Below are 26,354 nucleotides of genomic sequence, written 5' to 3'. Positions count from 1 at the left end.
TTGTGTAACTCAAAAAGTGTGCAATGGCCAGTAATCTGAATTAGCCCTGTGACCCTATTTGCAGGTTTATTCTTTTTTTTTTGGCCCGTGCCTCGCGGCATGCGGGATCTTATTTCCTCAATCAGAGATCGAACCCGAGTACCCTGCAGTGGAAGCAGATCCTAACCACTGGACTGCCAGGGAATTCCCTGCAGGTTTATTCTTAAACGTCGGTCTTGTTTGGGATTAGTTGTTGACAATCAGCTCATTTAACAAATGTTTCTTGAGGAGAAGGAAACTAACATTTACTGAGTGTCTACTCTGTTCCAGGCACTGTGTTGGGGGTTTTAAGTGTGTCTTCCATTTAATCCTCATAATGATATGTCAGAGCTCTTGGGAGTAACCTTGGACCATTTTCATCCTGTTCACTCTGCAAGTCTATATGTAGTCAACTCACATTTCTATCTCCAGCTTGACTTCTGAGGGCCACGATCTGAACTCACTCAAACTTCCTTCACCACTTCTCCGCATCCACATGCTTAGATGCCCCATGAAGAATCTCATATATTTCCAAGACTCTCCTGCCTATCCCAGCCCCCCCAAACCATTAAACTCTACGATTGTCTATCCCAGTAAATGACAGAGAAATCATCTTTAAGGCTCTATATTTTTTTGGAATTGCCACTACCCATACCTTCTCCTTTACTGAAAATCTCCCAGTGGCTTCCATAGCTCTTAGAATAGAAGGCAGAGGCCTAAAGGGGACACCTCCAAGACTTTTGCTTTGTTTTCTGCCACTCTAGCCTCAAAGACCTTGCAGTTCTAGATTTCTTCCCAATCTAGGAACTTTATCTCCTCCCCTACTAGAGATTTAGCATGAGATTAGTCTTTAAGTTTTTTGCAATTTAATACATTAAAATGGGGCCTTTTTATTTATTCCTAGGCTCTATTATATGTTGTAGCTTTCAGCTTAGTCACAAAGACATTTTAATTCAGGTACCCTGGTTTAAACCTTGAATACATGGTTTAAAATGTGCATTCATATACATGCTTCCTCCCAAACACACCCCCAAATGGGATAATAGTACAAATATTGTTCTGCAACTCACTTTTTTTTTTTTTTTACATACTCTGCAGAATCTTTTATGTCAGTTCTTACAGACGTGGCTTATTCTAACTTCTATTTATTCTCTCACGTTATGAACGTACCATAATTCACCGTTTCCCCTATAAGCTGTTCTAATGTTTTTCTTTTATTAAGCCACCATGAATATCTTTGACCATATGTCCCTGAGGATTTGTGTATTTCTGTAAGATAGATTCTTACAAGTGGAATGTTGGATCATATGAAATGTGCCTTTTTAAATGTTTATCTGTTCCATCTGCCTGCCCCAAACCAAAGTCTAGAGCTGGAAGAAGTATTAGAGGGCATGTGGTCCATCATGCTTTGTAACAGGGAAGGAATCTTGAAACCAAAAGGTGACAAATGGAGATTAGAACAGGGTTAGGATGAGAGCACAGGGCTAGGGATACTGATCTGGAAAGTGGCTCAAAAGGTGACAGGGGAGGTGGGGAGAGGTGGGGAGTGGGCTGGGAACCTAGAGAGAAAGGTGACATCTAGAGAAGCAGCCACCTCCCCCCCGGGGGTGGGAGTGGGACAGGAGCACTTGGAATGAAGACAATCAGGCTAGAGAGAGGGTCAAGGAAAGAGCGGTGTCATTAGCAGAGCCAGGGCCCAGAGAAGTTAAGGAGAATGAGACCTAGGGATTTGGCCAGGAGGGTTTCTGGTAGAGGGATCTGACCTGAATACTTATCAATGATGTGTTTGAAATTGTCAACACAGAAACAAGTACCGTTTATTGCCTGTGTACGCATAAAGCCCCCTAAGCCACCCGAGACAGAGGATGAGCCCCGCGGGTCACACAGCCCGTGAGGGCTTGAAGCCTGTTTCTACCCCGCAGGGTTTCTTCCCCTTGCCTCCTGCAACGCAGGAAACTGCATGTCTCTTCTGAACCAGTTCCTATGATCTGAAGTCCAAACGGGTTGAGTCAGCAAGTCCTCCGCGCCCCCACCCCCGCTTTGAGCCCCAAAAGCCTATGGGGTGGCCTCACTTAACACCCAAGCCCCACCCACCCGGCCAGACCACGCCCATCGGGACACGCCCACTCTGAATCACACCCGCTCTGGACCACACCCACAGCCTCCAGCAGACCTGTGAGTCAGGCTCACCTAGAGCCCCTAACTGCTTCACTCGCTTGCGTCTAGCGCCTGGTAGGCACCCTGCTTACTCAAAGGCGTGATGAATGACCTCTATAAGAATTATTAGAAAATGTCTTCTTTCTGGTTCATTATTTTGCACATTCATTCAAAAAACTCACTGAATTCTTAACAGCAAGAGACAGTACCACCTCCCACTGATGGAGAACTTACAGAGGTCTCTGCCTACTGCTAGGATCTGAGGAGAAACATTTGAAAAGACACAGCCTATGCGTCTAAGGATTGCAGAGACTGGCAGAGGAAATAAGCAAAGTAGATAATCACTACAAAGTGCATTTAGCTCTGGGTAAAATACCACTTTGCTAATCTTGTTTAATCCTCACAGCCACAAATAAATCTCAACATATACCAGAGGAATCAATGATACAAATGAAATTAAGTGGAGTGAACTCCACATGTGAGTTTTAAAATTCTCTATATAGCCCCTTCACTCCCTTTTAGCTTAGAATGATTTGGTTGCCCAGATCTCTGTGTCAAAACTTTCTTTTGCTCCTTCCATTGATTTTGCTTTGGTTCTGTATGCATGGAGAGAGTATGCTGCCTTGTGCAAATCATTTAAGGATGCAGACACTCAATGCAGTATAAAATGAAAATGCAGTATAAGAGGGGTGTGAAAGTTGGAGGTGTGTACCTAGGTAGGTGTACCTGGGAGGTAGGTGGATCCCAGGAGCCTGGTCCATGTCACCTGGAGCAGCCAAGAAGTCATCACCAAGGAGGAGGCCCTTGAGGGGAGAGGCTTAAAAGGTGGGGTGAGGTTTGCTTGGTGGATTGCAAGTGGACAATAAAGGGGGAAGTGAGGCTCTGGGGGTGATGTTCTATACAGAGAAATCACATGTGCAAAGCACTGTGGGAAAGTGTAGCCTGATCTCAAGGGATCTTTAGCGTGACCTCAAGGAGTTCAGCATGGCTGATCATATTGTTGTTGGGGGATGAAAGATAATGCCATCTGGTGGGCGAGGACCAAGACTTTACCTACCTGGCTTAGGTTTTTTTTTTTCCTGTGAGCAATGGGGAAACCACTGAAGAATAGTGAGCAGGGGAGTGACATGATGAAATGTCCACATGTGAAATACTTCTTGGGCAGTCATGTGAAGATAAACTAGAATAAAAACTATAGGTAAGAAGTTGGCAAGAAAACTATGGCTATGGTTTAAGTGAGAGGAGGTGAGTGTCTGGGCAGGTATTGAAGGTGATTGAGTGTAAGACGTTAGAATAAATTAACAACCTAAACTCTCCCCCAAGTTTCCGACATGGGAAGCAGGGTGAATGGCAATGCCACATACAGATGAAAGAAAACAGGAATGGGAACCTGTTTGGGGGTTGATTTCAAGGTTGGTCACACTGAGTTGGAAGTACCTGTGAGATAGCCAAGTGGCGATGTTTCCAAATGTGGGTATGAAGCATCTGCCTTCCGCAAACTTGGACTTCATTGGCGTCTTTTCCTCATATCCTCCTACTCTCTCTCCACTGGTTCTTATGGGGTCACGGATCTTTAAGAATGACGATGAAAGCTCAAGACGCTTTCTCCAGAAAAGTACATGTGCATAAGAAAAATCCTTCTGTGTTTCTCCTTGATTCTCACACTAGTACCACACTCATAAGAGTTCTGACACCAGATGTCAGATACCAGCTGTGTGTCCTACAATTTAACTCAATTCTGACACTATCTACCTGGAGATAGCATCAAATCCCACGGGTTAAGGGCTCAGTCCCACAAGACCTCCCCCACTCCCATTTCAGATGCCAATCACGAGTCCAGGTTGTCACCTGTGCTTCTGACCAGCACAGGTTCCAACAGCATTTTCATCAGGTTGGATTAATTTGAAAACCCCAAGATTCTCCATGGCTTGGTCTTTCTTGTGACCGGCCTCCATCCAGAAGCCATCAAGGAGCCCACCCAGAGTTGCCTCAATAGAACAAAAGACTCTCTTAGTGCTTAGGAATTTACAAGAGTTTCAGGAGCTCTGTGCCAGGAAAGGGGAAGGAAGACCAAATACGTGTGTCTTATTATAAATCATATCACAACATGCATGCAAAATGCTTGGATGCCTTTGGGAGATTCCATTCATAGACCTTATCTGAGAAACTCTGTAAATCACATCCCTGTGTTAGAGTAGGAGGAAGCCCTAGGGACACTAACAAACACCCCACGGATGGGTGGAGGAAAAGGAGTGACAAAGGCCACTAAGAGGAACTGACCGAGGGAAGAGGGGTACCAGGAAAGGGCAGCGGAAGTCTAGGGTAACTGCAACCAAGGAGGGCAGAGATTCAGCATCAGAATAAGGACTGCGGGCTTCCCTGGTGGCGCAGTGGTTGAGAGTCCACCTGCCGATGCAGGGGACGCGGGTTCGTGCCCCGGTCCGGGAAGATCCCACGTGCCTCAGAGCGGCTGGGCCCGTGAGCCATGGCCGCTGAGCCTGAGCTTCCGGAGCCTGTGCTCCGCAACGGGAGAGGCCACAACAGTGAGAGGTCCGCGTACAGCCAAAAAAAAAAAAAAAAAAAAAAAAGAATAAGGACTGCCCAGGGTTTAGGGATTTGCAGCAAGAAGGAGTCGCTAGTGACCTCAATGCATGAAGATCCTGTAGTGTGATCAGGCACACGATGAGGAGAAGTGACCTGCAGAGGAAGTGGATTTAGTGAGGTCATTATCCACAGATTGGCATTGAGTGCCCTGCATACCTGAAATGCTTTCACCTGTGACAAATAACCAATATTTACTAGTTCGAGTCTCTTGAGAAATGAAAGTCAGGTTTAAGAATAGAACACTTTGAAGAAAGAGTGAGGAGATCTGAGAAGGCAGTGAGTGGAGAAGAAAAATAGAATGTACGAAGAGACGTGAGTTACAAAGAGAATTGGTTGAGTTGGTCTATGTGGATTGTTGGAGGATGGAGGGAATGAAAAGTACCCACCCAACTGGGAAGGTATCTTGAGACCATTTAATCAACAGATCAGTTTATTACAGTTTAACTTATTCCCAGGGTGGGATCGGGCAGACAATGATCCGGAAGCATTCACAGATGCACTCCACACCACCAAGGGGCCGCTGGGACAATTTTATAGTTAACCCCAGGTATGGGGGTACGTGCTTGGAAACAGGATGTGCGTTCCTGAGTCAAGATGACTGATTGGGTAACTAGTCTCCTGGGCGCTGGGAATACGTCCGAGAAGGTCTTCATCATTGTTTGGGGACTAATAGCGCATAGAAACCACCTGGTCCTGATAATTAGTAAACAATATCTATTATCTACCAAGCCACTGACGACAGAGAAGTGATTTACTGCACAGTACAGCCCTGGGTAGGGTCAGCAGAAGGACAGGAAGAACTGTATGGGCCCAAGATGGCATCAGTCGTGTTAACAGCCATACATGGGTTCACAATTTTTTTCCTTTAAAGACTAAATTTTGAGTCATTTTTCTATTCTACATGCAAAGTCAGAAATTAATAAACTTGGGAAAAGTCATTTCACTTACAGGCAATATATAAATAAGATATAATTTTCTCTCAGCAAAGATAGCAGAAATGTGTTTGGTGTATAAACTAAAGGAGAAAAAACATCATTGCTCAACTTTAAAAATATACATGCATTTAAATAACCCACATCTGCAGTGAGGCTAATCTGCTGCACATGGAGGCTATAACTGGAAAATGGATGAAAAGAGCAGCAGGAAACAATTTTTTTAAAAAAAGAAAAAACCTTATTGTGTAGAAGGGTGTGAAAACAGCCTTGTGCCTTGCTTCTTGGAATTAATGCTTCCTGTAGATAAATTACTAATTCTTCTTGGGGCAACATGGAAGGGCCCTTTTTTGCTGGATGTCACTGAGTGGACTCAAGCAAATGCCCTGAGCATCCATATTTCAGAGCTTCTCTTCACTTCTCGCTCATGATCTGGGTCCCCTGATGCGCTCCACACATCAGGCCCACTTCGCGGAAGTCTTCGGGCCTTAGCAGAACTTCCTGGATCAAGATTGCAAAGTTTCTCTGCATTTAGAAAATCCTATCCATCTTTTTCGTTGATTAATTTACAGTTATTTATAACTACATTCTTAGTTATAGTAACAGTAACAGCTAATGCTTCGATAGTGCTATGTGTCAACCATTAGTCGAAATGCTTTCCATACCAACTCACTCAATCTTATGAACATATGAATAAAGAGAGGGTGGCTGAGTTGTTGTCCAGGATCGCACAGGTAATAAGTGACAGAGCTGGAAATGAGCCCAGGTAATCTGCTCTTAACCACTACCACCTTGTTCTAATCAATATAGTCACCACACAGGAAGCACAAGAGTAGAATAATAAACAACCATGTTCCCACCAGCCAGAATTGATAACTAACTTTCAATCCAATTTGCTCTACGACACCTCTTTGTTAAAGAATCCAAATAGTGCACACAGCTAAACAATTCTTTCACCAAGGCCCCCATTGGCCACTGAACCAGCCTTCCTTGTCTTGCTCTGAAGAGGCAATCACTGTCACAAATTTAATTCCTATTCTTCTAATCTGATCGGTAGTGATGTCACAGGCACTTTCTGGCAAACCAGTTCCCTCTATTATTACCTGATTGCTACCCGTCTCCTGTTTAAGGAATTCTAGGCTGCAAAACCTCCCACCAAAAACATCCTGCACTTGTTTACTTTTGCTTGAATTACCATTCTTGAACCAGGGATTGAGATAAAGACTACACAGAACTACAAGGACGGATAAGGCTCCACCTGGAGAAGTTTTAATGCTGAGGCTGGGCTGTGTGCAGAACATTCAGATAGGACAGGAGAGAAGCAAAGCGTGCCTTTACAGGAATTTAAAGAGCTGGCCTTCTGTCTCTGCCCCCAAGGCAAGAGCTCAAGGCGAAATTCTTGGCTTGGTCTCCAGGTCTTTCTCTTGCCTTCCAAGTCCCATAGAGCAAGACATGGATCTTTGTTTTGTTCACTGATGACTCCCAAGTGCCTAGAATAGTGCCTGGTTCATGATAGGCTCTCAGTAAATATTCGTTTGGGAGCTGAAGATGCCAAAAGCAGAAGGGGAACAGTGGGGAAAACTCAAGTCTTCAAGGCAGACAGCCTAGACTGGGTTGTCTGACTCCAGCAGGATCCAGCTGTGTGACCCGGGGCACGGTGCTTAACTTCTGAGGCTCATCTGCTTTTATGGGTCTGGACAGGGAGGGCGCTCCATCGTGGTTCACTGGGGGGACAAAGCCTTTTACCAGGCAATTCTGCCTGGGGCACCCCTTGCCCTGTCTGTGCTGTCTGCCAAGGCTGTGCTAAGTCTCCACTCTCTGATGTCCGCCTCACCCCACTCCGGAAGACCAAGACCTCAGCGCTGACAGGCTCCTTTGTGGTCAGCTGCCCTCATTTAGGAGGAACAAAGAGAGGCAGGGCTTGGAATCTGAATTCCTGCTCACTTCCTGTGACTACACAGCACAGGGAGAGTTATGGGGAAAACCCAGACTGCAACAGAGAGTTGCACACACTGCACGTACTTACGAAGCTCTTACTCAGCCTTACTTTCCCTGACTCAAAACAGTCTTGGCTGGAGACAAATGAATATAGCCATTTTACAGGACCTGAGCCCCATATTTTACAAAAACAATCACTATACCAAGCTGATAACTTTATAAGGATTCTTGAACGATTAAATTACTATTTGCCAAACATTGACGATGTGTGAGGCACTGTTGTAGGTGCTGGGAATGCATCCATGAACAAAACAAAGGTCTCTGCTGTCATGGAGCTTATGGTCTAACAGGCAAGCAGGCAATCAGTGTAGTCAATAAGTACATTGTACTGTTTTATTAGGGGACAGGGCTATGGAATTTTTATTCTGGACTAAGAATTATGATCATAACAAATTTAAAGGATTTAGTGAACAAGTTTTTGGAAGGAGTAGAATCAGGGCAGCCCTCAGTTTTACTTTGGAAGATGTTAAGAAAAATAGGCCAGTGTCCTGCCCGCCGACTGGGGGAAACATCACATTTTATCTTACATGCATTGTGTCCCAGGTTTTAGAACACAGTCATGCTGAATGACACCTTAATACCCTGTTTTGTATCATCTTTCTTCCCCAATGGCACACATTTAAGGTCCCCTCCACCATGCCCACCTCTCTTCCAGGCTCATGGTGAGGAAACTAGAGGTCAGAGCCCTTGAGTGACTGACTCACTCAGGTCCTGCAGGTGGCTTAACAATGGGAGAGTCTGGAACCTGGTTCCTGACACCTTGATGGGTTCTCATACTTAGCCTGCTGGAAGTCTAGAATCTCATGGGCTGGACTGGGATGAGGACAGGAGAGGGGAGGTTATACACAGCAATTACAGCTGTAGTATTTACTACTACAACAACAATAACAACAACAATAGCTAATTTATTGAGTCTTGAAAGTGCCAGGCCCTGGTCCAACAATTTCACAGATATTCTTATTTGGTCCTCACAAAACCCTAAGAGCTCTAGGAAAATGAGGCTCTGAGAGATTGCATACCCTGCTCAAGAACCCAACCTTGAAGAGGGGAAATAACGGGTTAGAACAGGCAGTCTAACTTCAGAGCTCTTGAGAGAAAAGACACAAAGACTTCCACATGCAAAAACAGAAGTGATGTGTACTTCACGTTGTCCCACATCAGACGCTCATAATATCTGGTGGACCCACTGAAAACAAATTGCCCATATGCATTGAAACTGGCCTGATCTCTTTCTTCTGCTATTTCACTGTCCCCCATGCCAGTATGTCACCTGTGTGCCGTGACCTTGATTCCATACGATATCCAGCACCCCACCAACTGTCCACTCAGTTATTTAAGACAAGCTGATCATCTTTGCTCAAGAGGTCTCCAAATCATGCTTTTCAAATCCCGTCATTCCTTTTATATTTGCTCTTGGCATTATATAAAGCATAGCTTCGGGCTTCCCTGGTGGCGCAGTGGTTGAGAATCCTCCTGCCAGTGCAGGGGACACGGGTTCGAGCCCTGGGTCCAGGGGGATCCCACATGCCGCGGAGCAACTAGGCCTGTGCACCACAGCTGCTGGGCCTGTGCTCTGGAGCCTGAGAGCCACAACTACTGAAGCCCGCGTGCCTAGAGCCCGTGCTCTGCAACAAGGGAAGCCCCCGCAATGAGAAGCCTGCACACCTCAGCAAAGAGTAGCCCCTGCTCACCACAACTGGAGAAGCCCGCACGCAGCAACGAAGACCCAATGCAGCCAAACCCCCCCCCCAAAAAAAAGCATAGCTTCTCATCAGCTGGAGCTATTTGGTTACCTTGAAATGCAGTTCTTGCTGGATGATGTAAATGCTTACTTTTCTCCTTAACTTTCACAGTAAGGGATTAAACCTGCTTAAGTGGTGATAAATATGAGGGGGGTTTTCTAGAGTTTTCTATTTTAAGAATGGTTATGGACGTATGAATTTTCATAGACTTAATGTATTTCCGCTATAAACATTGTTCTTTTTGATGTTAAAATCATCTTGACTTTGACTACTTTTGAAGCCCTTTTCAGAGTATTCTTTTAGATACAACCTCCGGTTTAAAAATTTCCTTTTTGGAAGAAGTCATAGGTGCACCTGTCTGGTTCCTTTTAGGGGGACGGTATTTAGAAGCTGAGAACCAGGCCTTTAGAGCCCCTGTATAGCTGTGCTGTCTCTGTGCTGCCTCCAGGCCAGGCCCTGTGCTGGCACAGGGGATTCTGTGGCACACAAGACAGTCTCAACTAGAGGAGGTCTGGCAAGAAGATTGTGTGGTCTGGGGCAGCAACCCTGAGCAGCTGAGAGCTGAACAATGAGAATGAACCAGCCCAGGGGCTACACCAAGTTCAAGTGAAAATGCTCTGAGGCCAGAACAGAGTCCCGAGGTCCTGGAAGATTTATGAGCAAGAAAGAGAGTAGAACAAAATGAGGGGAAGCCCAGGAGGTCTGCCTGGGTCCTCCTGTAACAGGACAATGACAAACAATATCTCAGTACGTGCAATCCTCACAAGAGGACGCTGGGAATAGGATTTCTTTTTTTGCTTTTAGTAACTAAAATTTGTATTGAGCGAATGAATGGAAGTTACCCAGAATGATTATTTTGATGAGTGTGAAATAATGCTAATAAACGCTAACAAAGCAAATGATAAGTAACAAACCACATGGAACAGAAAAACTCAGAAACCAAGGTTCCCTTGCTTACTTTTACATAGTTTTGTGTGTTTGTGATTGTGATTGTTACATTGCATAAGTAGGACATAGTCTTTTCCTGCTCAGATTGTTTCCAGCGCAGTAGACTGAGTAGAATTCAATATCAATATTTCCCAGCATTCACAAATAATATTGCAACTTCCAGATATTCTACCAACTGATGTAAGAACCTTGACACTATCTCAAGCTTCTGCCAATATGTGAAATAACTAGATAGTGATGGGTGAGGCTGAAAATGAGAGCTCAAGATGTGGTTTAAACATTTACTTTTAGACTTAGAGCAACTTTTAAGGACAACTTACAACTTTGGGGGTACGTCCTTAAGTTTTTTAAATTCAATGTCACTAACAATTACTTGGCATCTCTATAATTCTGAGTCACATAGCTTGACCTAGTAATGACAAATCTTACAGTTTTAGGGATATGTTATATAAGAGGAAACCCCTATACCAAAAACCTTAACCTTTTTAGGTAGCAGAATCTTTGCTGTTGCTATTAATAAATCCATCCCAACTCTGAACATAAATAATAAAATGTGTATGGAATCTGTATTTAACAACATGGGGGGAAATATGTGGGATAATATATAGTTTCAGAGATGTAAAAAATATACATTAGGGTTTCTGGGGAATTGCCTGGCAGTCCAGTGGTTAGGACTCCATGCTTTCACTGCCGAGGGTGCAGGTTCAATCCTGGTCAAGGAACTAAGATCCCGCAAGCCACGTGGCACAGCCAAATAAAGAAATAAAGAAATAAATTAGGGTTTCTGGGGCAGTGAGTGGGCAGGCTGGGGTTGGGGGAGTGGGTGCTGAGTGTTAGGATGACACCTGGCTCTGTCTGCTGGCCGCAGCCCCACAGCTCTACTTCCTCAAAGGGGGATATGAGACCTTCTAACTGGAATATCCTGAGTGTTGCATGGACATAAAACCCATTTCACAAGAGAAGGTTGAAACCAAGAGTGCCCTCATTAGACCGAGTGAGAAACCAGTGCTCACTTCAGCTATAGGCCAGCTTCTGAGCAGGGCAGCCCTGTTGCAATCCTTCTAGTCCTCAACCTTGGTGGCAGGAGATGTCAGGAGGAAAATTGTACCTACTTTGTATTCTGGGTCAGTGGCATTGAAAACGGTCATTTCCCCAGCTTGCTCTCCTTATATGTGCCTGTCTCATCTCTGTGACACTTGTTTTCTTCCCTGCCCCTGGGAGTAGTCTTCAAGATATTGACTTCTGAGGTTCACAGATTTCACAATTCGATACTATTTTTTCTATCTATAAGCCATTTCTCCTGGAGAAAAGGAAATTTCTTAAAATCCATACGGAGGTGAAGAAAAGCAGTATGTTATTGGTTGTTCTTTTTTACAGTGCAAAATAAAAAGAGAAAATATATATATATGTGTGTATATATATATATATATATATATATATACACATATATATAAATTAACAATTTCCCTGCCCACACACATAACTGACAAGGAGGTTAAGTTTATAATTTGCATATACAATAATTCACAAAACGTCTTTTTGTATCTTTTTTACTTTGATATAATTTCAAACTTATAGAAAACTTTCAAGAATAACAAAAACTCTCATCATTTAATCAGATTCACCATTAACATAATGCCTCATTTGCTTTATTTATTCTCTCTCATCTCATATACATTTACATGCTGCTTTGTTTCTGAACCATTTGGGAATAAATACAGACATCATACTCCTTTATTCCTACATACTCCAATGTCTATTTCGTAAGGACGTTCTCTTGCATAACAACAGTATCATTATCAAGATGAGGAAATTTAAGATTGATACATTACTATGACCAAAATTCAAATTTGGTCAATTGTCCCTACATTGTCCTATAAATTATAACAAACCTTTCCCTTGGTCCAGGACTCACTCCAGGATGATGTGTTGCATTTATCTGTAAAATATCTTTGGTATTCTGTAATCTGGAATGGTCCTCTGGCTTGTTTGTCTTTTATGACCATAACAATTTTGAGGAATACAGGCCAGTTATTTTATAAAACGTCCCTCAATTGGCCCTAATGTCTTTCTGATTAGACTCAGGTTATACATTTGGGACAGTAATACCACAGAAATGATGTTGTGTCCTGCTCAGTGCATCTTATCAAGAGGCACAGAATGTCACTTTTCCCCATTTTTGCTGACCGTTTGGGTAAGGTGGTGTCTTCCAGTTTTCACCATTATAAAGTTCTCGTATTCTTTTTCTTTGATTAATATGTAATTGGTGGGGAGACACTAAGAGACATGTAAATGTCCTTCTCATCAAATTCTGCCAGCCACTAGCTTTAGCATCCATTCATGATTCTTGCCATCATGGTAGCAAAATGGTGAAGAAAACATATTTGAGTTTTCTCTTTCTCATATTTCTCTTTTCCAGAGATTGCAATATTTTTTTCCAGTAGCAGCCTTATTTAGCTGACCATTCCACCCACCATTCCCTCACAAACTGTGTCTTGCTTTCTCACCTGTGAAAAGGGACGAAGAATGTTTCCCCTAGGTTGCCTTTTGGGGCAGCTGCTGGCAGGTTTGCCCTGGAATCTTGAGTGTATGCGTTCTTCCTACACAGCACCAGGCACTTATCATGCGATACCATATCAAACCCACCCAGCAGGCCTGTTATAAGGTGGGCACAACTATGAACCTCGTTTTGCAGGTAACAACAGATGTTTAGAGAGGATACCTGTGAGTAACTTGCCTGAGGTTCCAGCTAGTTAGCTTTAGTAAAAGGCAGAGCCTGGGTTGACAGCTAGACTGAGTCCAGAGCCTACGTGCTTAACTGCTACCTTATACTCATCCAAAATAGACTCATGGCTTGCTCGTGGCAGGGACAAGAGTAGGATGAGCTGGGCAAGGTGCCTGGGGTGCAAAATTTAAGAAGGCTCTCACTCTCAGGTCCTGACCCTGTGCCCGCATGATACTGAGAGTGAGTGTCCCCTTAAAATGTGCACCCTAGGCTCACTTCGCCCTCCTCCAAGCCCTGGTTCTTGGGGACGGCCGGCCAGTGGGAATTGGCCTCCATCACAGTTCATTGTACAGCTCACATATATTCCTGGGATACCTGGGAAGGTAGGGATTTCCAGTTTCTCCCTTTGGTCAATGGACAAACTATTCAGCCTTGAGCCTGATCTGTTCTAAGCAATGCTAAGCACAGAGACTACGATGAGTACCATCCCTGCCCTCCTATAGCTTGCAGGTCTAAGCATTTACTTCCAGGGGAATAAATATGACAGGTCAACACTTGGGCCTTCTTAAGAATCACGTTGGGCTTCACTGGTGGCGCAGTGGTTGAGAGTCCGCCTGCCGATGCAGGGGACACGGGTTTGTGCCCCGGTCCTGGAAGATCCCACATGCTGCGGAGCGGCTGGTCCCGTGAGCCATGGCCGCTGAGCCTGTGCGTCCGGAGCCTGTGCTCCAGGACGGGAGAGGCCACAACAGTGAGAGGCCCGCGTACCGCAAAAAAAAAAAAAAAAAAAAAATCACTTCAATATGCATTGGCACATTTTTTGAGGATTTCAAAGTACGCAAATGGATTAAACTCTGCTGTCTTGACAACCTCATTGTTTTCCCTTTTCATTAACCTTTTTGCATTTATCTTGGTTATGGTTTGCTTTCCCCACTAACAGAATGAATACTTTGGGGTATTAATTCAGTTGTGCTTCCCTTGGGCTTTATTTCCTTTCAGAACTTAGCTCTTGACAGGACCAGGTTTCAGAAGCATGGGCTCAAATTACAACGTTGCCACTTAGTACTTACGTTCTTGGAAAAGTCAGTTTGTCCCCTGAGACTCAAGTGTTTCATTGGTCCACCAATGTGCCAAGATCATCTTTCCCAGGATTCTAAGTAAAGTGATACATATGCCAAGTAATCTTAAATCACAGGTGCCATTACCCAGGTAGCAGATGCTGTGCCTGGCCTTTCCTAGTACCAACTGTATAGTGGGGGTGTTGAAAAGCAAAATCTAACTACAAAGGTGATTTTGTTGGAAAAACATCCCAAAGTATTTTCTATTTCAAATACACATTATTACTTTTTTTCTTTCTTGGATGATCGGAAAAATTCAAGTTGGTTAATCAGATTAAGCTTTGCAGCCATCCCAGGATTACACTTTTGGTTTATTAAACTACTTCAAGATGTATTAAAAAAATGTTATTCTGTAGTACGTGAAATGTCCTTCCAGGGAGGACAGTGGGAGCAGAGAAAAATTATGAAACATATAATACATTGTTCTCAACGTGGGACAATTTTTTAAAATTAATTTTACTCTTTTTGGAAACACTGTCACCAAAAGGAAAAGAATGACCTCACTATAGAACTACATGTATGAAGCAAGACCTACTATCATGTATTTATAATTTTTTTTACTTTCACATTTTTAATAAATTTGAAGGGGGTAGGGAGGTTTTTCATTAATGGGTTGGTATATATACAGCCCATGGGTCTTTGGTCTAAAAGCCAACTCTTAGGGAATGGAATAGGACATAGAAATCATTTGATTAAAAAGTCTAGTGATTTGGTTGCTACGCAATGGTTGCAAAGTTTAAAACTGAGTTTGAGGGACCCTGCAATGAAAATAGCTCAGACACAGAGGAGTCAAGAGACAGTTTCTCAGGCCTTGGCTCAGTTATTCCTTACAAATAACGATTCTGCATGACTAGGGAATGATTTAATATGCAGTCTTGGAAAGTTGAAAGGTGATTTTCTGGTCACAATTTCTATTCCAAATTGGGCAAAATGAGCCATCGCTTCTATCAAGGTACCATCATTTCTAGTGATAGTCCCATGAATCAAGTTAATTCTTGTGCTGCCAGGAAAGTCGGAATTTTCATTAGTTCTAAAAGCTCTTAACCATAGGTTTCAGATAGGTAGCATTTTAAGTTAAGACTTCTCTGGAAATGACCATCTTTTTTTTGCATTTTAGCATCCAAGTTGTATGTACAATTTGCTCTAATTAGGTCTCAATTTTTCCTATTAGCTGTTATTGCTGGAGAATGAAATGGGCAGGTCATTGTGTCTTTTAATCAACGCTGTAGTGTGATCTTGCTTGCACCATGACCTGCTCTCAAACATGCTTGTATCTTTTCAAACGTACTGTCTGTAGCCTAGGGGCAGAGAAAACATAGGATTGTTGCATTTTCAAAGGTTCATATAACAATATCTGCAAGAATGTCAGACATTTGAGTTACGTTTCTGCAATTACAACCATAAGTACAAGAATGAAGGTTTTTCTTTTTCTCTGGAGAATAAGGATCCTCCCTAACCTTAAACTAGATTGAGTCTTGAGCCGCCATAGACAATACATAAACGAATGGGCATGTTTGTGTTCCCACAAAATTTCATTTATGGACACTGAAATTTGAATTTCATAGGGTTTATTTGTATCACGAAATAGTCATCCTTTCGATTTTTTTCAACCATTTTAAAAGCTAGAAACCATTCTTAGCTCTGGGGCTGCATAAAAACAGGCAGCAGGCTGGGTTTAGCTCTTGAGCTGAGTTGTAGTTTGCTGCAGTAAGTGGCAGAGTCAGGATCTGAACCCAGGCAGTATGGGTCCAGTGAGCTCTTAACATATATATTATATATTATATTATATGTAATACATATATGTTAACATATATATATATTCAATATGATGATAATGATAGTAAATCATGCTCTTTATAGAAAATCTAGCAAAGGATGAAAGAGAAAATAGCAACCACCCACAAAACCACACCCCAGAAATAACCACTAGTAATATTTGATGTTTTCTTTCCATTCTTTTGTCTACTATATGCAGTATTCAGTTTATAAATTTTAGTTTTTTACTTATAAACATTTTTCACATTTCCACACAGGCCACACAATTATAATAATTAATGGATACGTGAGAGTTCATTTTAAATGTACTAGGGGAAATTGCTATTTTGAAAAAAATCCTACAGCTAATAATTTCATAAAGCAAAGAATCTTTTGATAAAGTTGGGCACTTTTCATTTACCTGCCACATCTTTGCATTTCTAGGAGTTGAATTTTTTAAAAGCAACCTTGATTGCAGACAGCAGTAAAAAGGCTTTGGAATCCACCAGACCTGAATTTGACTTCTCACTGACCCTTTATTGGCCAAATGGCCCTGGGCAAACCGTCAGTTTTTGTTAATCTGAGGTGTTAACTGAGATGATGTTCAGGGACACTTCAGTTTTCCCTTGTTCCGAAGAGAAACCAAGACCACTATATATAATGTCCCAAGCAGGGACCGAGCACAGAATTCTGCTCACTTGGTAGCAGCCAGTACTTATGTTCCCTGCCACCAACCACTCCCAGTGCCCAGCACCAGCACAAGAAATAGATTCCTTCCCTCAACACTGTAGAGAAAATGTCCTTTTCTGTTTTGAGCAGCACAGGAGTCTTCTTCCTGGAGTGTAAATGGGCCCGCGGGAATGAGGATAAGAAGAAGGATTAATGAGGTGGGTGGACCTGATCTGGAAGTGCCCACCCCGCCCCTTGCCACTCCTGCCTCAACCCAACCAGGAGACTTTGGTCGAAGTTTCCAAACTGAAGCAGTGTCCAGGTTCCTACAATAGCAGGTGGCATCCTGACCTAAGCAGAGGCACTGTTCTGTTTCACAGGTACAGGGGATCTCCAGCCCAAACATCTGAAAAGAATTCGGAGCCCAGCCAAATCCATGAGCAGCAAAAACTCTTTGGAGCTGCAGAGGACGGCAGCACTCACAGCTGAGGGCTGCAGCAACACTGGCTTTCAGGTGAGCAGACCTTTCCTCTTGTTTCAGACCAAGGAAATGGAAGTAATGCTCTTTCCTTGCCTTTCTGGCAAGTTTCTTAACTACAGCAGAGGGCTTCTTGGAACGCAATAAGATTTTTAGTGGCACTCTTTAAGCCTATTATTTTTCCTTCTTGGGTTCTTCTCAGGTTGACAAACCTGAAAAGTCTCTTAACCGAAACTGTTTTGGTCCCTGCCACTTAAAGACAAGATTGTCCTCTCCTACTTGTGTTTAGGGCTCATATGGCACAGATATAGTTTTGTTTTGTTTTTTTAGGTATTTATTTATTTATTTTTGGCTGTGTTGGGTCTTCATTGAGGTGCGTGGGCTTCTCCTTACGTTGGCTTCTCTTGTTGCAGGGCACGGGCTCTAGAGCGCAGGCTCGGTAGTTGTGGCGCACGGGCTTAGTTGCTCCGCGGCATGTGGGATCTTCCCGGACCAGGGCTCGAACCCGTGTCCCCTGCATTGGCAGGCGGATTCTTAACCACTGCGCCACCAGGGAAGTCCACAGATATAGTATTTACCTACAGACATTTTCCCAAAGAACTGGTGAGAGGGGAAGAATGGGGAAGAATCCAGATCCTGGATGTAGTTAGCACCTCAGGGTCCCTTTCTCTTAAACCAGGTCTCAGAGCCCCTGTCAGATGGTGGCCTGGGTACCTGTCCTGCTGCAGGGGCCAGGTACCCAAATCATCTCATGTCATCATCCAAAACTCACTGAGTGATTAACACTGCTTGGCCCAGGGCTAGGTACCACAGAAGTCCTGTCACCATAAATCACCAGGCTTTTATCTGACTGGGTCTGGAATGGGGATTTTTCAGGGCTGTACCCAAGTATACTTCTTTTTTTTTTTTTTTTTTTTTTTTTTAAAGCACTGAAGTAGCTTACTTCCCTGCCTCGAATTAGAATGAAATATATATTTTTAAAAATTTATTTATTTATCTATTTTTGCTGTGTTGGGTCTTCGTTTCTGTGCGAGGGCTTTCTCCAGCTGTGGCAAGCGGGGGCCACTCTTCATCGTGGTACGCGGGCCTCTCACTATCGCGGCCTCTCTTGCTGCGGAGCACAGGCTCCAGACGTGCAGGCTCAGTAATTGTGGCTCACGGGCCTAGTTGCTCCGCGGCATGTGGGATCTTCCCAGACCAGGGCTCGAACCCGTGTCCCCTGCATTGGTAGGCAGACTCTCAACCACTGCGCCACCAGGGAAGCCCCCAAGTATACTTCTTTTCCTAACCTGACACTCAACATGGGAAGCTCACATGAGCAGGTGTCAGCAATCCCTTGGGCTTCAGCTTCAATAAACAGGCAAAACAAATGTTTAGGCACTAACAAAGAAAGGAACAAGGAAGGTAAAAGGGCTTTGACTCAAGGTGACTCAAGTCCTGAGTCTTCTACTCACAAGTTATTGTAACTTCCTTGATCTTCGGTTTAGTTATCTGTGCATGTGTCACAGTCATGCTTATCTCATAGATTATAAGTGTAGGGGATGAAAAATCTTACCCTCTACCCTCTAATGTTCAGTTCCTGAGGTCTGTGAATTAAACTGACAAATGGCAGATAAACAGGAGCAAAGGCATATTAATAAAAATATTTATTAATATTTTTAATTTTTTGTACACATAAAAGTGACAGAAAAGAAGGCTTCACAGGAAAGAAGGGAACATCCCAAAGAAGCAGTAAGACTCAGAGGCTTATATACTATTTTAAAAAGGAGATAAGGGCTTCCCTGGTGGCGCAGTGGTTGAGAGTCCACCTGCCGATACAGGGGACACGGGTTCGTGCCCCGGTCTGGGAAGATCCCACGTGCCGCACAGCGGCTGGGCCCGTGAGCCATGGCCACTGAGCCTGCGCGTCCGGAGCCTGTGCTCTGCAACGGGAGAGGCCACAACAGTGAGAGGCCCGCGTACCGCAAAAAAAAACAACAAAAAAAAGGAGATAAATTGTGGAGAAGTGACTAGACAAAGGAAAGGGTGGTTGGGCTCTTAGGGCAAATAAATTGTGGGAAAGTGATGAGGAAATATATGGAGGTAACTACTGGAAGATAAGGTTTGACCATGAGGTATCTCCTCGCCATCTCTGTCTCCAGTGACTATGGTTGTTCTTTGTCTGTTATGGGAGAGGGCAACACTCGCACGAGGGAAAATTATGCCCTGTTTTTAAGCAGATAGAGGAAGAGAAGAGATATCTTCTAAGAATTATTTTGAACTGAAGGCAAATGAGAAAAGGCAGACACAGAAAGAGCTCTCGGCTCTTCCTCTATCTGCTTAAATATGGCATATTTAAGCCAAAGTGGCATATTTGGAGTGGCATATCCTGATCGCCATCATAAGTGAGAAAAAAGCATAAAGCAGGGAGCCTTTTCTGATTCAAAAGAATGGAAGGGTTGGAGTGGGATAAAGGGTCAAAGTGAATATGGCAGCAAGAGAAAGGCATCTGCAGTGGAGAAGGGTGCCTGTTGCCAGCAGCTGGCTGCCCATGCTCAGTGAGCAAGACACAGAGCCGCTGAAAGCCGCCCTGTTTTCTATCCCTCACACTCTTCTCCCGCAGCAGAGCATCTCCAGGCCTCAGGGTGCAGAGCAGTGCCTCTCAAACCCCGCAGAGTACCACACACCAGCACCAACAAGCGCTGACCAGGTTATTCGTCCAGTGCTTCTCCTTCAACGAGAATTTCCAGAGACACGTATTTACTCAGCAAGATTGTTAACTGCCCCCTGGATGTGGCCCCTGCTAGAGAGGGAGACGAGTTCAAGAAGGAATAATATGCTAATCTTGCATCACAGTTGTTCGGAGAACATCAGTTAGAGCTTAAGGGTGGGCAGGGATTTCCCAGTTGAACAGGGAGGGGCGTCAGCAGAGCATCACAAATAAAGAGAACTGTCTGTACCCAGGCCCAGGGGCCTGAAACAGCCTGTGTGCTTGGGGTAGAGAAGATGCGGACCTGGGGCTGGGGAGTAGGGAAAGGGGGCAGGCTGGCGTCAGATCACGTGGCCTAGGCATTTGAGAAGAAAGCAATCAACATCTACACTCTCGGGAATTCCCTGGAGGTCCAGTGGTTAGGACTCCACACTTTCACTGCTGAGGGCCCAAGTTCAATCCCTGGTGGGGGAACTAAGATCCTGCAAGCCACGCAGAGCAGCCAAAAAACAAATCTACACTATCAAATCATTAAAGGACTCTACTAGCCCTGTTAAAGATGGACAAAAAATGGAAAGAGATTTGTGTGTGGTTGGGACACCAGTTAGGAGGTTAGTGTGATGATCAGAAGTAGGTTAGAGGCGGTGGAAACTGACGCAGGGGGAAAGTACTTGTGCTCCTAAGAGGCCACTGCGTGGAATTGGGCAGAAGTCAGGGTGAGGAGTCAGAGCTGCTCTGCCTGCGAATATTTCCACGTCCTCCTCTGTAATATATGCAAAAAATACATGTAATATATGTTTTTAAAAATGCTGTCTTAGTTCACTCAGGCTTCTGTAACAAAATATCTCGGACTGGGTGGCTTATAGACAGAAACATATTTTTCACAGTTCTGGAGGCTGGGAGGTCCAAGATCATGGCATCAGCAAATTCTATGTCTGGTGAGGGCCCCGTCCAGGGGTCACATGGCCAAAAATGCAAGGGAGCTCTCTGGGCTTTTGTCTGTTTGTTTGGCCGCACTGCACAGCTTTGGATCTTAGTTCCCCGACCAGGAATTAAACCCGTGCCCTCAGCAGTGAAAGCATGGAGTCCTAACCACTGAGACTAACCATGGAGTCCTAACCACTTCCCTGGGACCACCAGGGAGGTCCTCTGGGGTCTTTTATATAAAGGCACTAAACCCATTCATGAAGGCCCTTCCCTCATGACCTAATCACCTCCCAAAGGCCCCACCTCCTAATACACCATGCGGGGCATGACATTTTCAAAACGGGAATTTGGCGGGGGGCATGGTGTGTGGACACAAACGTTCAGACCGTAGCAAGTGCCTAGCACAGTGTGAACATAGTAACAGTAGCTCTTGGTGCCAGGACAGGTTAAAGTCCACATTTCTAGCTTGAGATATCCACTTGGAAGTGATTCCCTTTTCGTAGATAGGAAATCTAGGAATCGGGTTGGAGCAAGGAAAAGAATGACTTCATTTTGAGGCTGCTGGTTGAAATTATGATGCTGAACATCCAGATACAGATATAAATGGAGCAGGAAGCTTTAGGCACACCTGCACCTGGAGCCTGGAAGGGGACATTGTACATTTGGGGGCTGTTAGCACAGAGGTGGCCAGGGTGTGGACGAGACCACTGGGAGGGAAACCTGGGAAGTGCCAGTGTTTCAGGAGCAGCAAAGTCAGAGAAGTCAGAGGATGAAACAGAGAAGCCAGAGGGAGAGAGAGGACAGAACCAGAGGAGGGAAGGTCTGGGGAAGCAGAGGGGAAAGAGAACCACAAGGTGAACAGCAAAGACCCCTCCACGGTATGGAAGAGACACGTTCATCTGATTTGCTAATTAGGATATTACTGGTGACCGGGGCTGAGGGCCGGGACAGTCTGTGTTATAAGTGGGAGTTAAGAGACTGGAGAAAACGAGGACAGAAAGGACATTCCCCTGGCAGAGAGGAGAGGAGAGAAGAGGGACAGGCTCGGGAGAGGCAAGATGGAAATTGTAGGCAGGGTTTTTCTTCTCATTGTAAATTATGACATGCAGAAAAACACATAAAACCATATAGACAACATATTATAAAGTGCGACCCAGGTCAAGAAATAGGACATTGCCATCCCTCAGCTCAGACACCCCTGCCCTGCACATTCTGTTCAACTGCCCCCCTCCCTCAGGCATAACGAGGTTCCCAACTTTGTGGTAACTACTTCGCCGTTTTGCCTTATGCCTTAACTTCTAATTATGAATCCTTAAACACTGCCTTTACCTGTTTTTGAACTTTATATAAGTAGAAAACCTCAAAAGAAATTATTTGCTTCTTTTAGAACATTTATATGGAATTAGGTAAGATGAATCATTTTGTATCTGGCTTCTTTTGCTCAGTTTTATATTTCTAAGATTCAGCCATAGTACTGTGTGTAACCAGCGTTCATCCAATTTCCTTGATACACAGTATTCTCTGTCAATGCTACACAATTTATCTATTTTACTGTCAGTGGACTTTGCCTCGTTAAGTTTGGAGCTTTGGGGAACTTCAAAATAACAAAGGCAGCTATGAATATTCTTGTACATGTCTCCTGGTGAATAACACTTGTATTTTGGGGTTATACGTAGGAGTGGAATTACGACGTCATTGGGAATACATATACACTTTCAACTTTGATAATAATTCCAGACTGGTTTCCTAAGTGGTTTTACCAGTTTATACTCCCATCCACAGAGTGTGAGTTCCTATTACTTCATAGCCTCAACAACATTTATCGAGTTTGTTAATTTCAGTGATTCTGGTAGGTGTATAGTCATATATTAGGGAGGTTTGATTTTAATTTTCCTGTGTTATTGGCCATTAGATTCCTACTTTATGAAATACTTGCTCAAGTCTCTTGTCTATTTTCTCTACTGGATTTTGTCTTTTCCCTATTGATTCGAAAGAGTTCTCTTTCAAAATGAAAGTCTTCTATCACTCTGCAGCTGTCTTTCGCTCTTTAACATTTTGATAAACAAAAGTTAATTATATTGCGGCCCCATTTATCAGATGTTTGTTTTATATATCCTGTTTAAGAAATCACTTTCTACCCTGCAAGATCATGAAGATACCCTCTCACATTTTCTATAAACTTGTTCTTGCTTTCCACATTGAGGCCTCTAGTCCCTCTGAAATGGATTTTTATGTATAGTGTAAGATGAGAGTCAAGTTTTCTGTGTTTCTACATGGACATTCAATTATTTCACCATCACTTTAAAAAGAAAAATCTTTTCTTCACTTGACAAATACCACAAATTCCAAGAGTCTATCTTGGGGTAAGTTTTTTTAGAATAGGGCAACTGAAAGATTTTTTTCAAACTCAAAGAAGGGGAAAGGATCCAGAGAAAAGGAAGAGATGAAATTGACAGTAGGAGAGATGGGATAAAACTCAGAACTTCTAACGGTGAAAATCCAGGCAAGTTTTTTTTTTTTTTTTTGCGGTACGCGGGCCTCTCTCTGTTGTGGCCTCTCCCGTTGCGGAGCACAGGCTCCAGACGCGCAGGCTCAGCGGCCATGGCTCACGGGCCCAGCCGCTGCCTGGCATGTGGGATCTTCCCACAGGGGCACGAACCAGTGTCCCCTGCATCGGCAGGCGGACTCTCAACCACTGCGCCACCAGGGAAGCCCCCAGGCAAGTTTTTGAACGAACCTCTTTCCTAAAGCATGTCCCTTAGAATCCCAGCACAAGTGTTCTCCTGCCCATGAGTAAACATTGATCTTGCCATGAGTGGCCGTTAGAGGCACAGGGCCCATCCTTGCTCTGACATCGGTTGGGTAGGACCCACTTATGAATGTCCTGAGACAGCCCTAGACTGGAATTGTGCCTCTACTCTACACATACACGGAGGAAGGCCAGCTCACTCCATGATTCACCTGGTGAGCCAGTCAGGTTTGGAGGTTGTTAAATGGAGCTCAAAATTTGGGAGGTCATATAAGTGCTGGAATGTTGGCATAGACTTTGAACCCAGATTCTTTGAATATATAAGTTCTGAGGTTGGAAGAGTGCTGTTTCTTCAACAGATTGATCAGGGAGATCAGCATGAATCACACTCAGATAACTGAGTATGTTTTCACGTAGCTCAGGACAAGCTTGGCTAGAGCTATCTAGATGCTTTTTTTTTCCCCACAGGTAAATTAAGACACAGAAAATACATGATAATAGAGTTGCCATATGACCCTGCAATCCCACTCCTGGGCGTATATCTGGACATAGGTATAATTCAAAAAGATACATGTACCTCTATGTTCATAGCAGCACTATTTACAATAGCAAGACAGGGAAGCAGTCTAAATGTCCATCAACAGATGAATGGTAAAAAATGATGTGGTACATATATACAATGGAATATTACTCAGCCATAAAAAAGAAGGAAAGAATGCCATTTGTAGCAACATAGATGGACCTAGAGATTATCATCCTAAGTGAAGTAAATCAGACAGAGAAAGACAAATATATGATATCACTTATATGTGGAATCTAAAACAAACGATACAAATGAACTTATTTACAAAACAGAAATAGACTCAGACATAAAATACAAACTAATGAAGAAATGAAATTGAGTTATTTGTAGTGAGGTGGATGGACCTAGAGTCTGTCATACAGAGTGAAGTAAGTCAGAAAGAGAAAAACAAATACCGTATGCTAACACATATATATGGAATCCAAAAAAAAAAAAAAAGATTATGAAGAACCTAGGGGCAGGACAGGAATAAAAAGGCAGACATAGAGAATGGACTTGAGGACACGGGGAGGAGGAAGGGTAAGCTGGGACAAAGTGAGAGAGTGGCATGGACATATATACACGACCAAATGTAAAATAGATAGCTAAAAAAAAAAAATAGATGGATAGCTAGTGGGAAGCAGCCGCATAGCACAGGAAGATCAGCTTGGTGATTTGTGTCCACCTAGATGGGTGGGATAGGGAGGGTGGGAGGGAGGGAGATGCAAGTAGAAAGTGATAGGGAACATATTTATATGTATAGCTGATTCACTTTGTTATAAAGCAGAAACTAACAAACACACCATTGTAAAGCAATTATACGCCAATAAAGATGTTAAAAAAAAACAAAAAAACTTATGGTTACCAAAGGGGAAAAGGGCGGGGAGGGAGGGATAAATTAGGAGTTTGGGATTAACAGATACAGACTACTATATATAAAATAGATAAATGATAAGGACCTACTGTATAGCATGGGGAATTATATTCAATATATTTTAATTACGTATAACAAAATAATCTGAAAAAGAATATATGTATAGAACTGAATCACTTTGCTGTATACCTGAAACTAACAAAACATTGTAAATCAACTAAATCAACTAGACTTTAATAAAAAAACAAAAAATAATGTGGCAATTCTGGAAAACAGATACATCCCCGTTTCTCCAGGCTTTATTGTTGTTGCTGTTTGTTGCTGTTGTCATTATTGTTACTATTTGTTTCTTTAGTGAATTAACTGAAATAATTTTATGTAGTCTGCATTTATTGTCATGTGTGGCCACTAAAGTCTCTGCTCAGTTAGTTTAAGGATCTGATATAAATTCCCAAGAGGCTGGAACCAATAAATCTCCCAGGCTTTGCTGAGGGCTCTGTGTGCCTGCTGGGGAGATTGCCTTCAGTGCTCAGGCAAGCTGGCTACAGTTCTATGTTTACTTTACTCCCTGCTTCTGTTGAGTTTCAACATCAGCCAGAGATGAGAACTTTGATTTTTCTCAGGTCTTTCTCAAGCATGAACATGACTCCGGGCATGTCCCTGGGCTTCTAATTTCCCAGGAATATCAGAGCGTTTCAAAGTCCATTATGGATATCTCATTCCCCAGCCTTTCCTTTAAATTTTTGTTTATCTCGTTTTCTCCAACTGTTATCACCACCTCAGGCAGCCGCCTACCTTAAACCATTGCCCCCAGGAAAATAGCACTGGGTGAACTCTAACTCAGATTAAATAAAGACATGCCTTGTGAGTGGGATTTTCTGAGGAACTGCAAGACAGGTCAAATAATGGCAGTTATCTTGGAATTGGACTTTGGGAGAGTGACAACCCCATTTTGCCTCATTATTTACCCATTAATATGAGGCAAGGCTCTCTGCACCATGAAAAAGTGTCACAGTCCAAAAGGGGCCAAGAGAGGCATAACAGCTCCCCTTCTGGACCACCCAGTTGCCTTATTTTGCTGACCTGCTCAGCTTTGGAAATGTACCAATCATTTTACCCTGTCAGTCACATCACTTTATAAGTTTGCTAGCTTTTAAATAATTTTTTTTAAGTATTTATTTATTTGGTTGCATCAGGTCTTAGTTGCGGCAGGCAGGCTCCTTACTTGCGGCTCAAGGGCTCCTTAGTTGCAGCGCACCAGCTCCTTAGTTGCTGCTCGCAAGCTCCTTAGTAGTGGCATGCGAAATCTTAGTTGTGGCATGCATGCAGGATCTAATTCCCGGACCAGGGATCAAACCCGGGCCCCCTGCACTGGGAGCGCAGAGTCTTAACCACTGCACCACCAGGGA

At 43.5% G+C, this 26,354-nt stretch overlaps 1 protein-coding gene and 1 long non-coding RNA gene across 2 annotated transcripts in view; one reads left to right on the top strand and one right to left on the bottom strand.

The window, feature by feature from the left end:
* Positions 1-26,354, bottom strand: part of LOC137227992 (uncharacterized) — a 231,709-nt gene that overhangs the window by 137,302 nt on the left and 68,053 nt on the right. The window lies entirely within an intron of this gene.
* Positions 17,103-26,354, top strand: part of SLC28A3 (solute carrier family 28 member 3) — a 57,604-nt gene continuing 48,352 nt past the window's right edge. The window contains exon 1 of the mRNA XM_067744736.1: positions 17,103-17,180. Within this exon, the coding sequence (XP_067600837.1) occupies positions 17,103-17,180 (78 nt within the window). The remainder of the gene's footprint in view (positions 17,181-26,354) is intronic.

Source organism: Pseudorca crassidens, chromosome 7 (genome assembly GCF_039906515.1).
Source record: "Pseudorca crassidens isolate mPseCra1 chromosome 7, mPseCra1.hap1, whole genome shotgun sequence".
Classification (NCBI taxonomy): domain Eukaryota; kingdom Metazoa; phylum Chordata; class Mammalia; order Artiodactyla; family Delphinidae; genus Pseudorca; species Pseudorca crassidens.
Note: the sequence above shows the minus strand (reverse complement) of the source record. Positions and strands in the feature narration are given on the sequence as shown.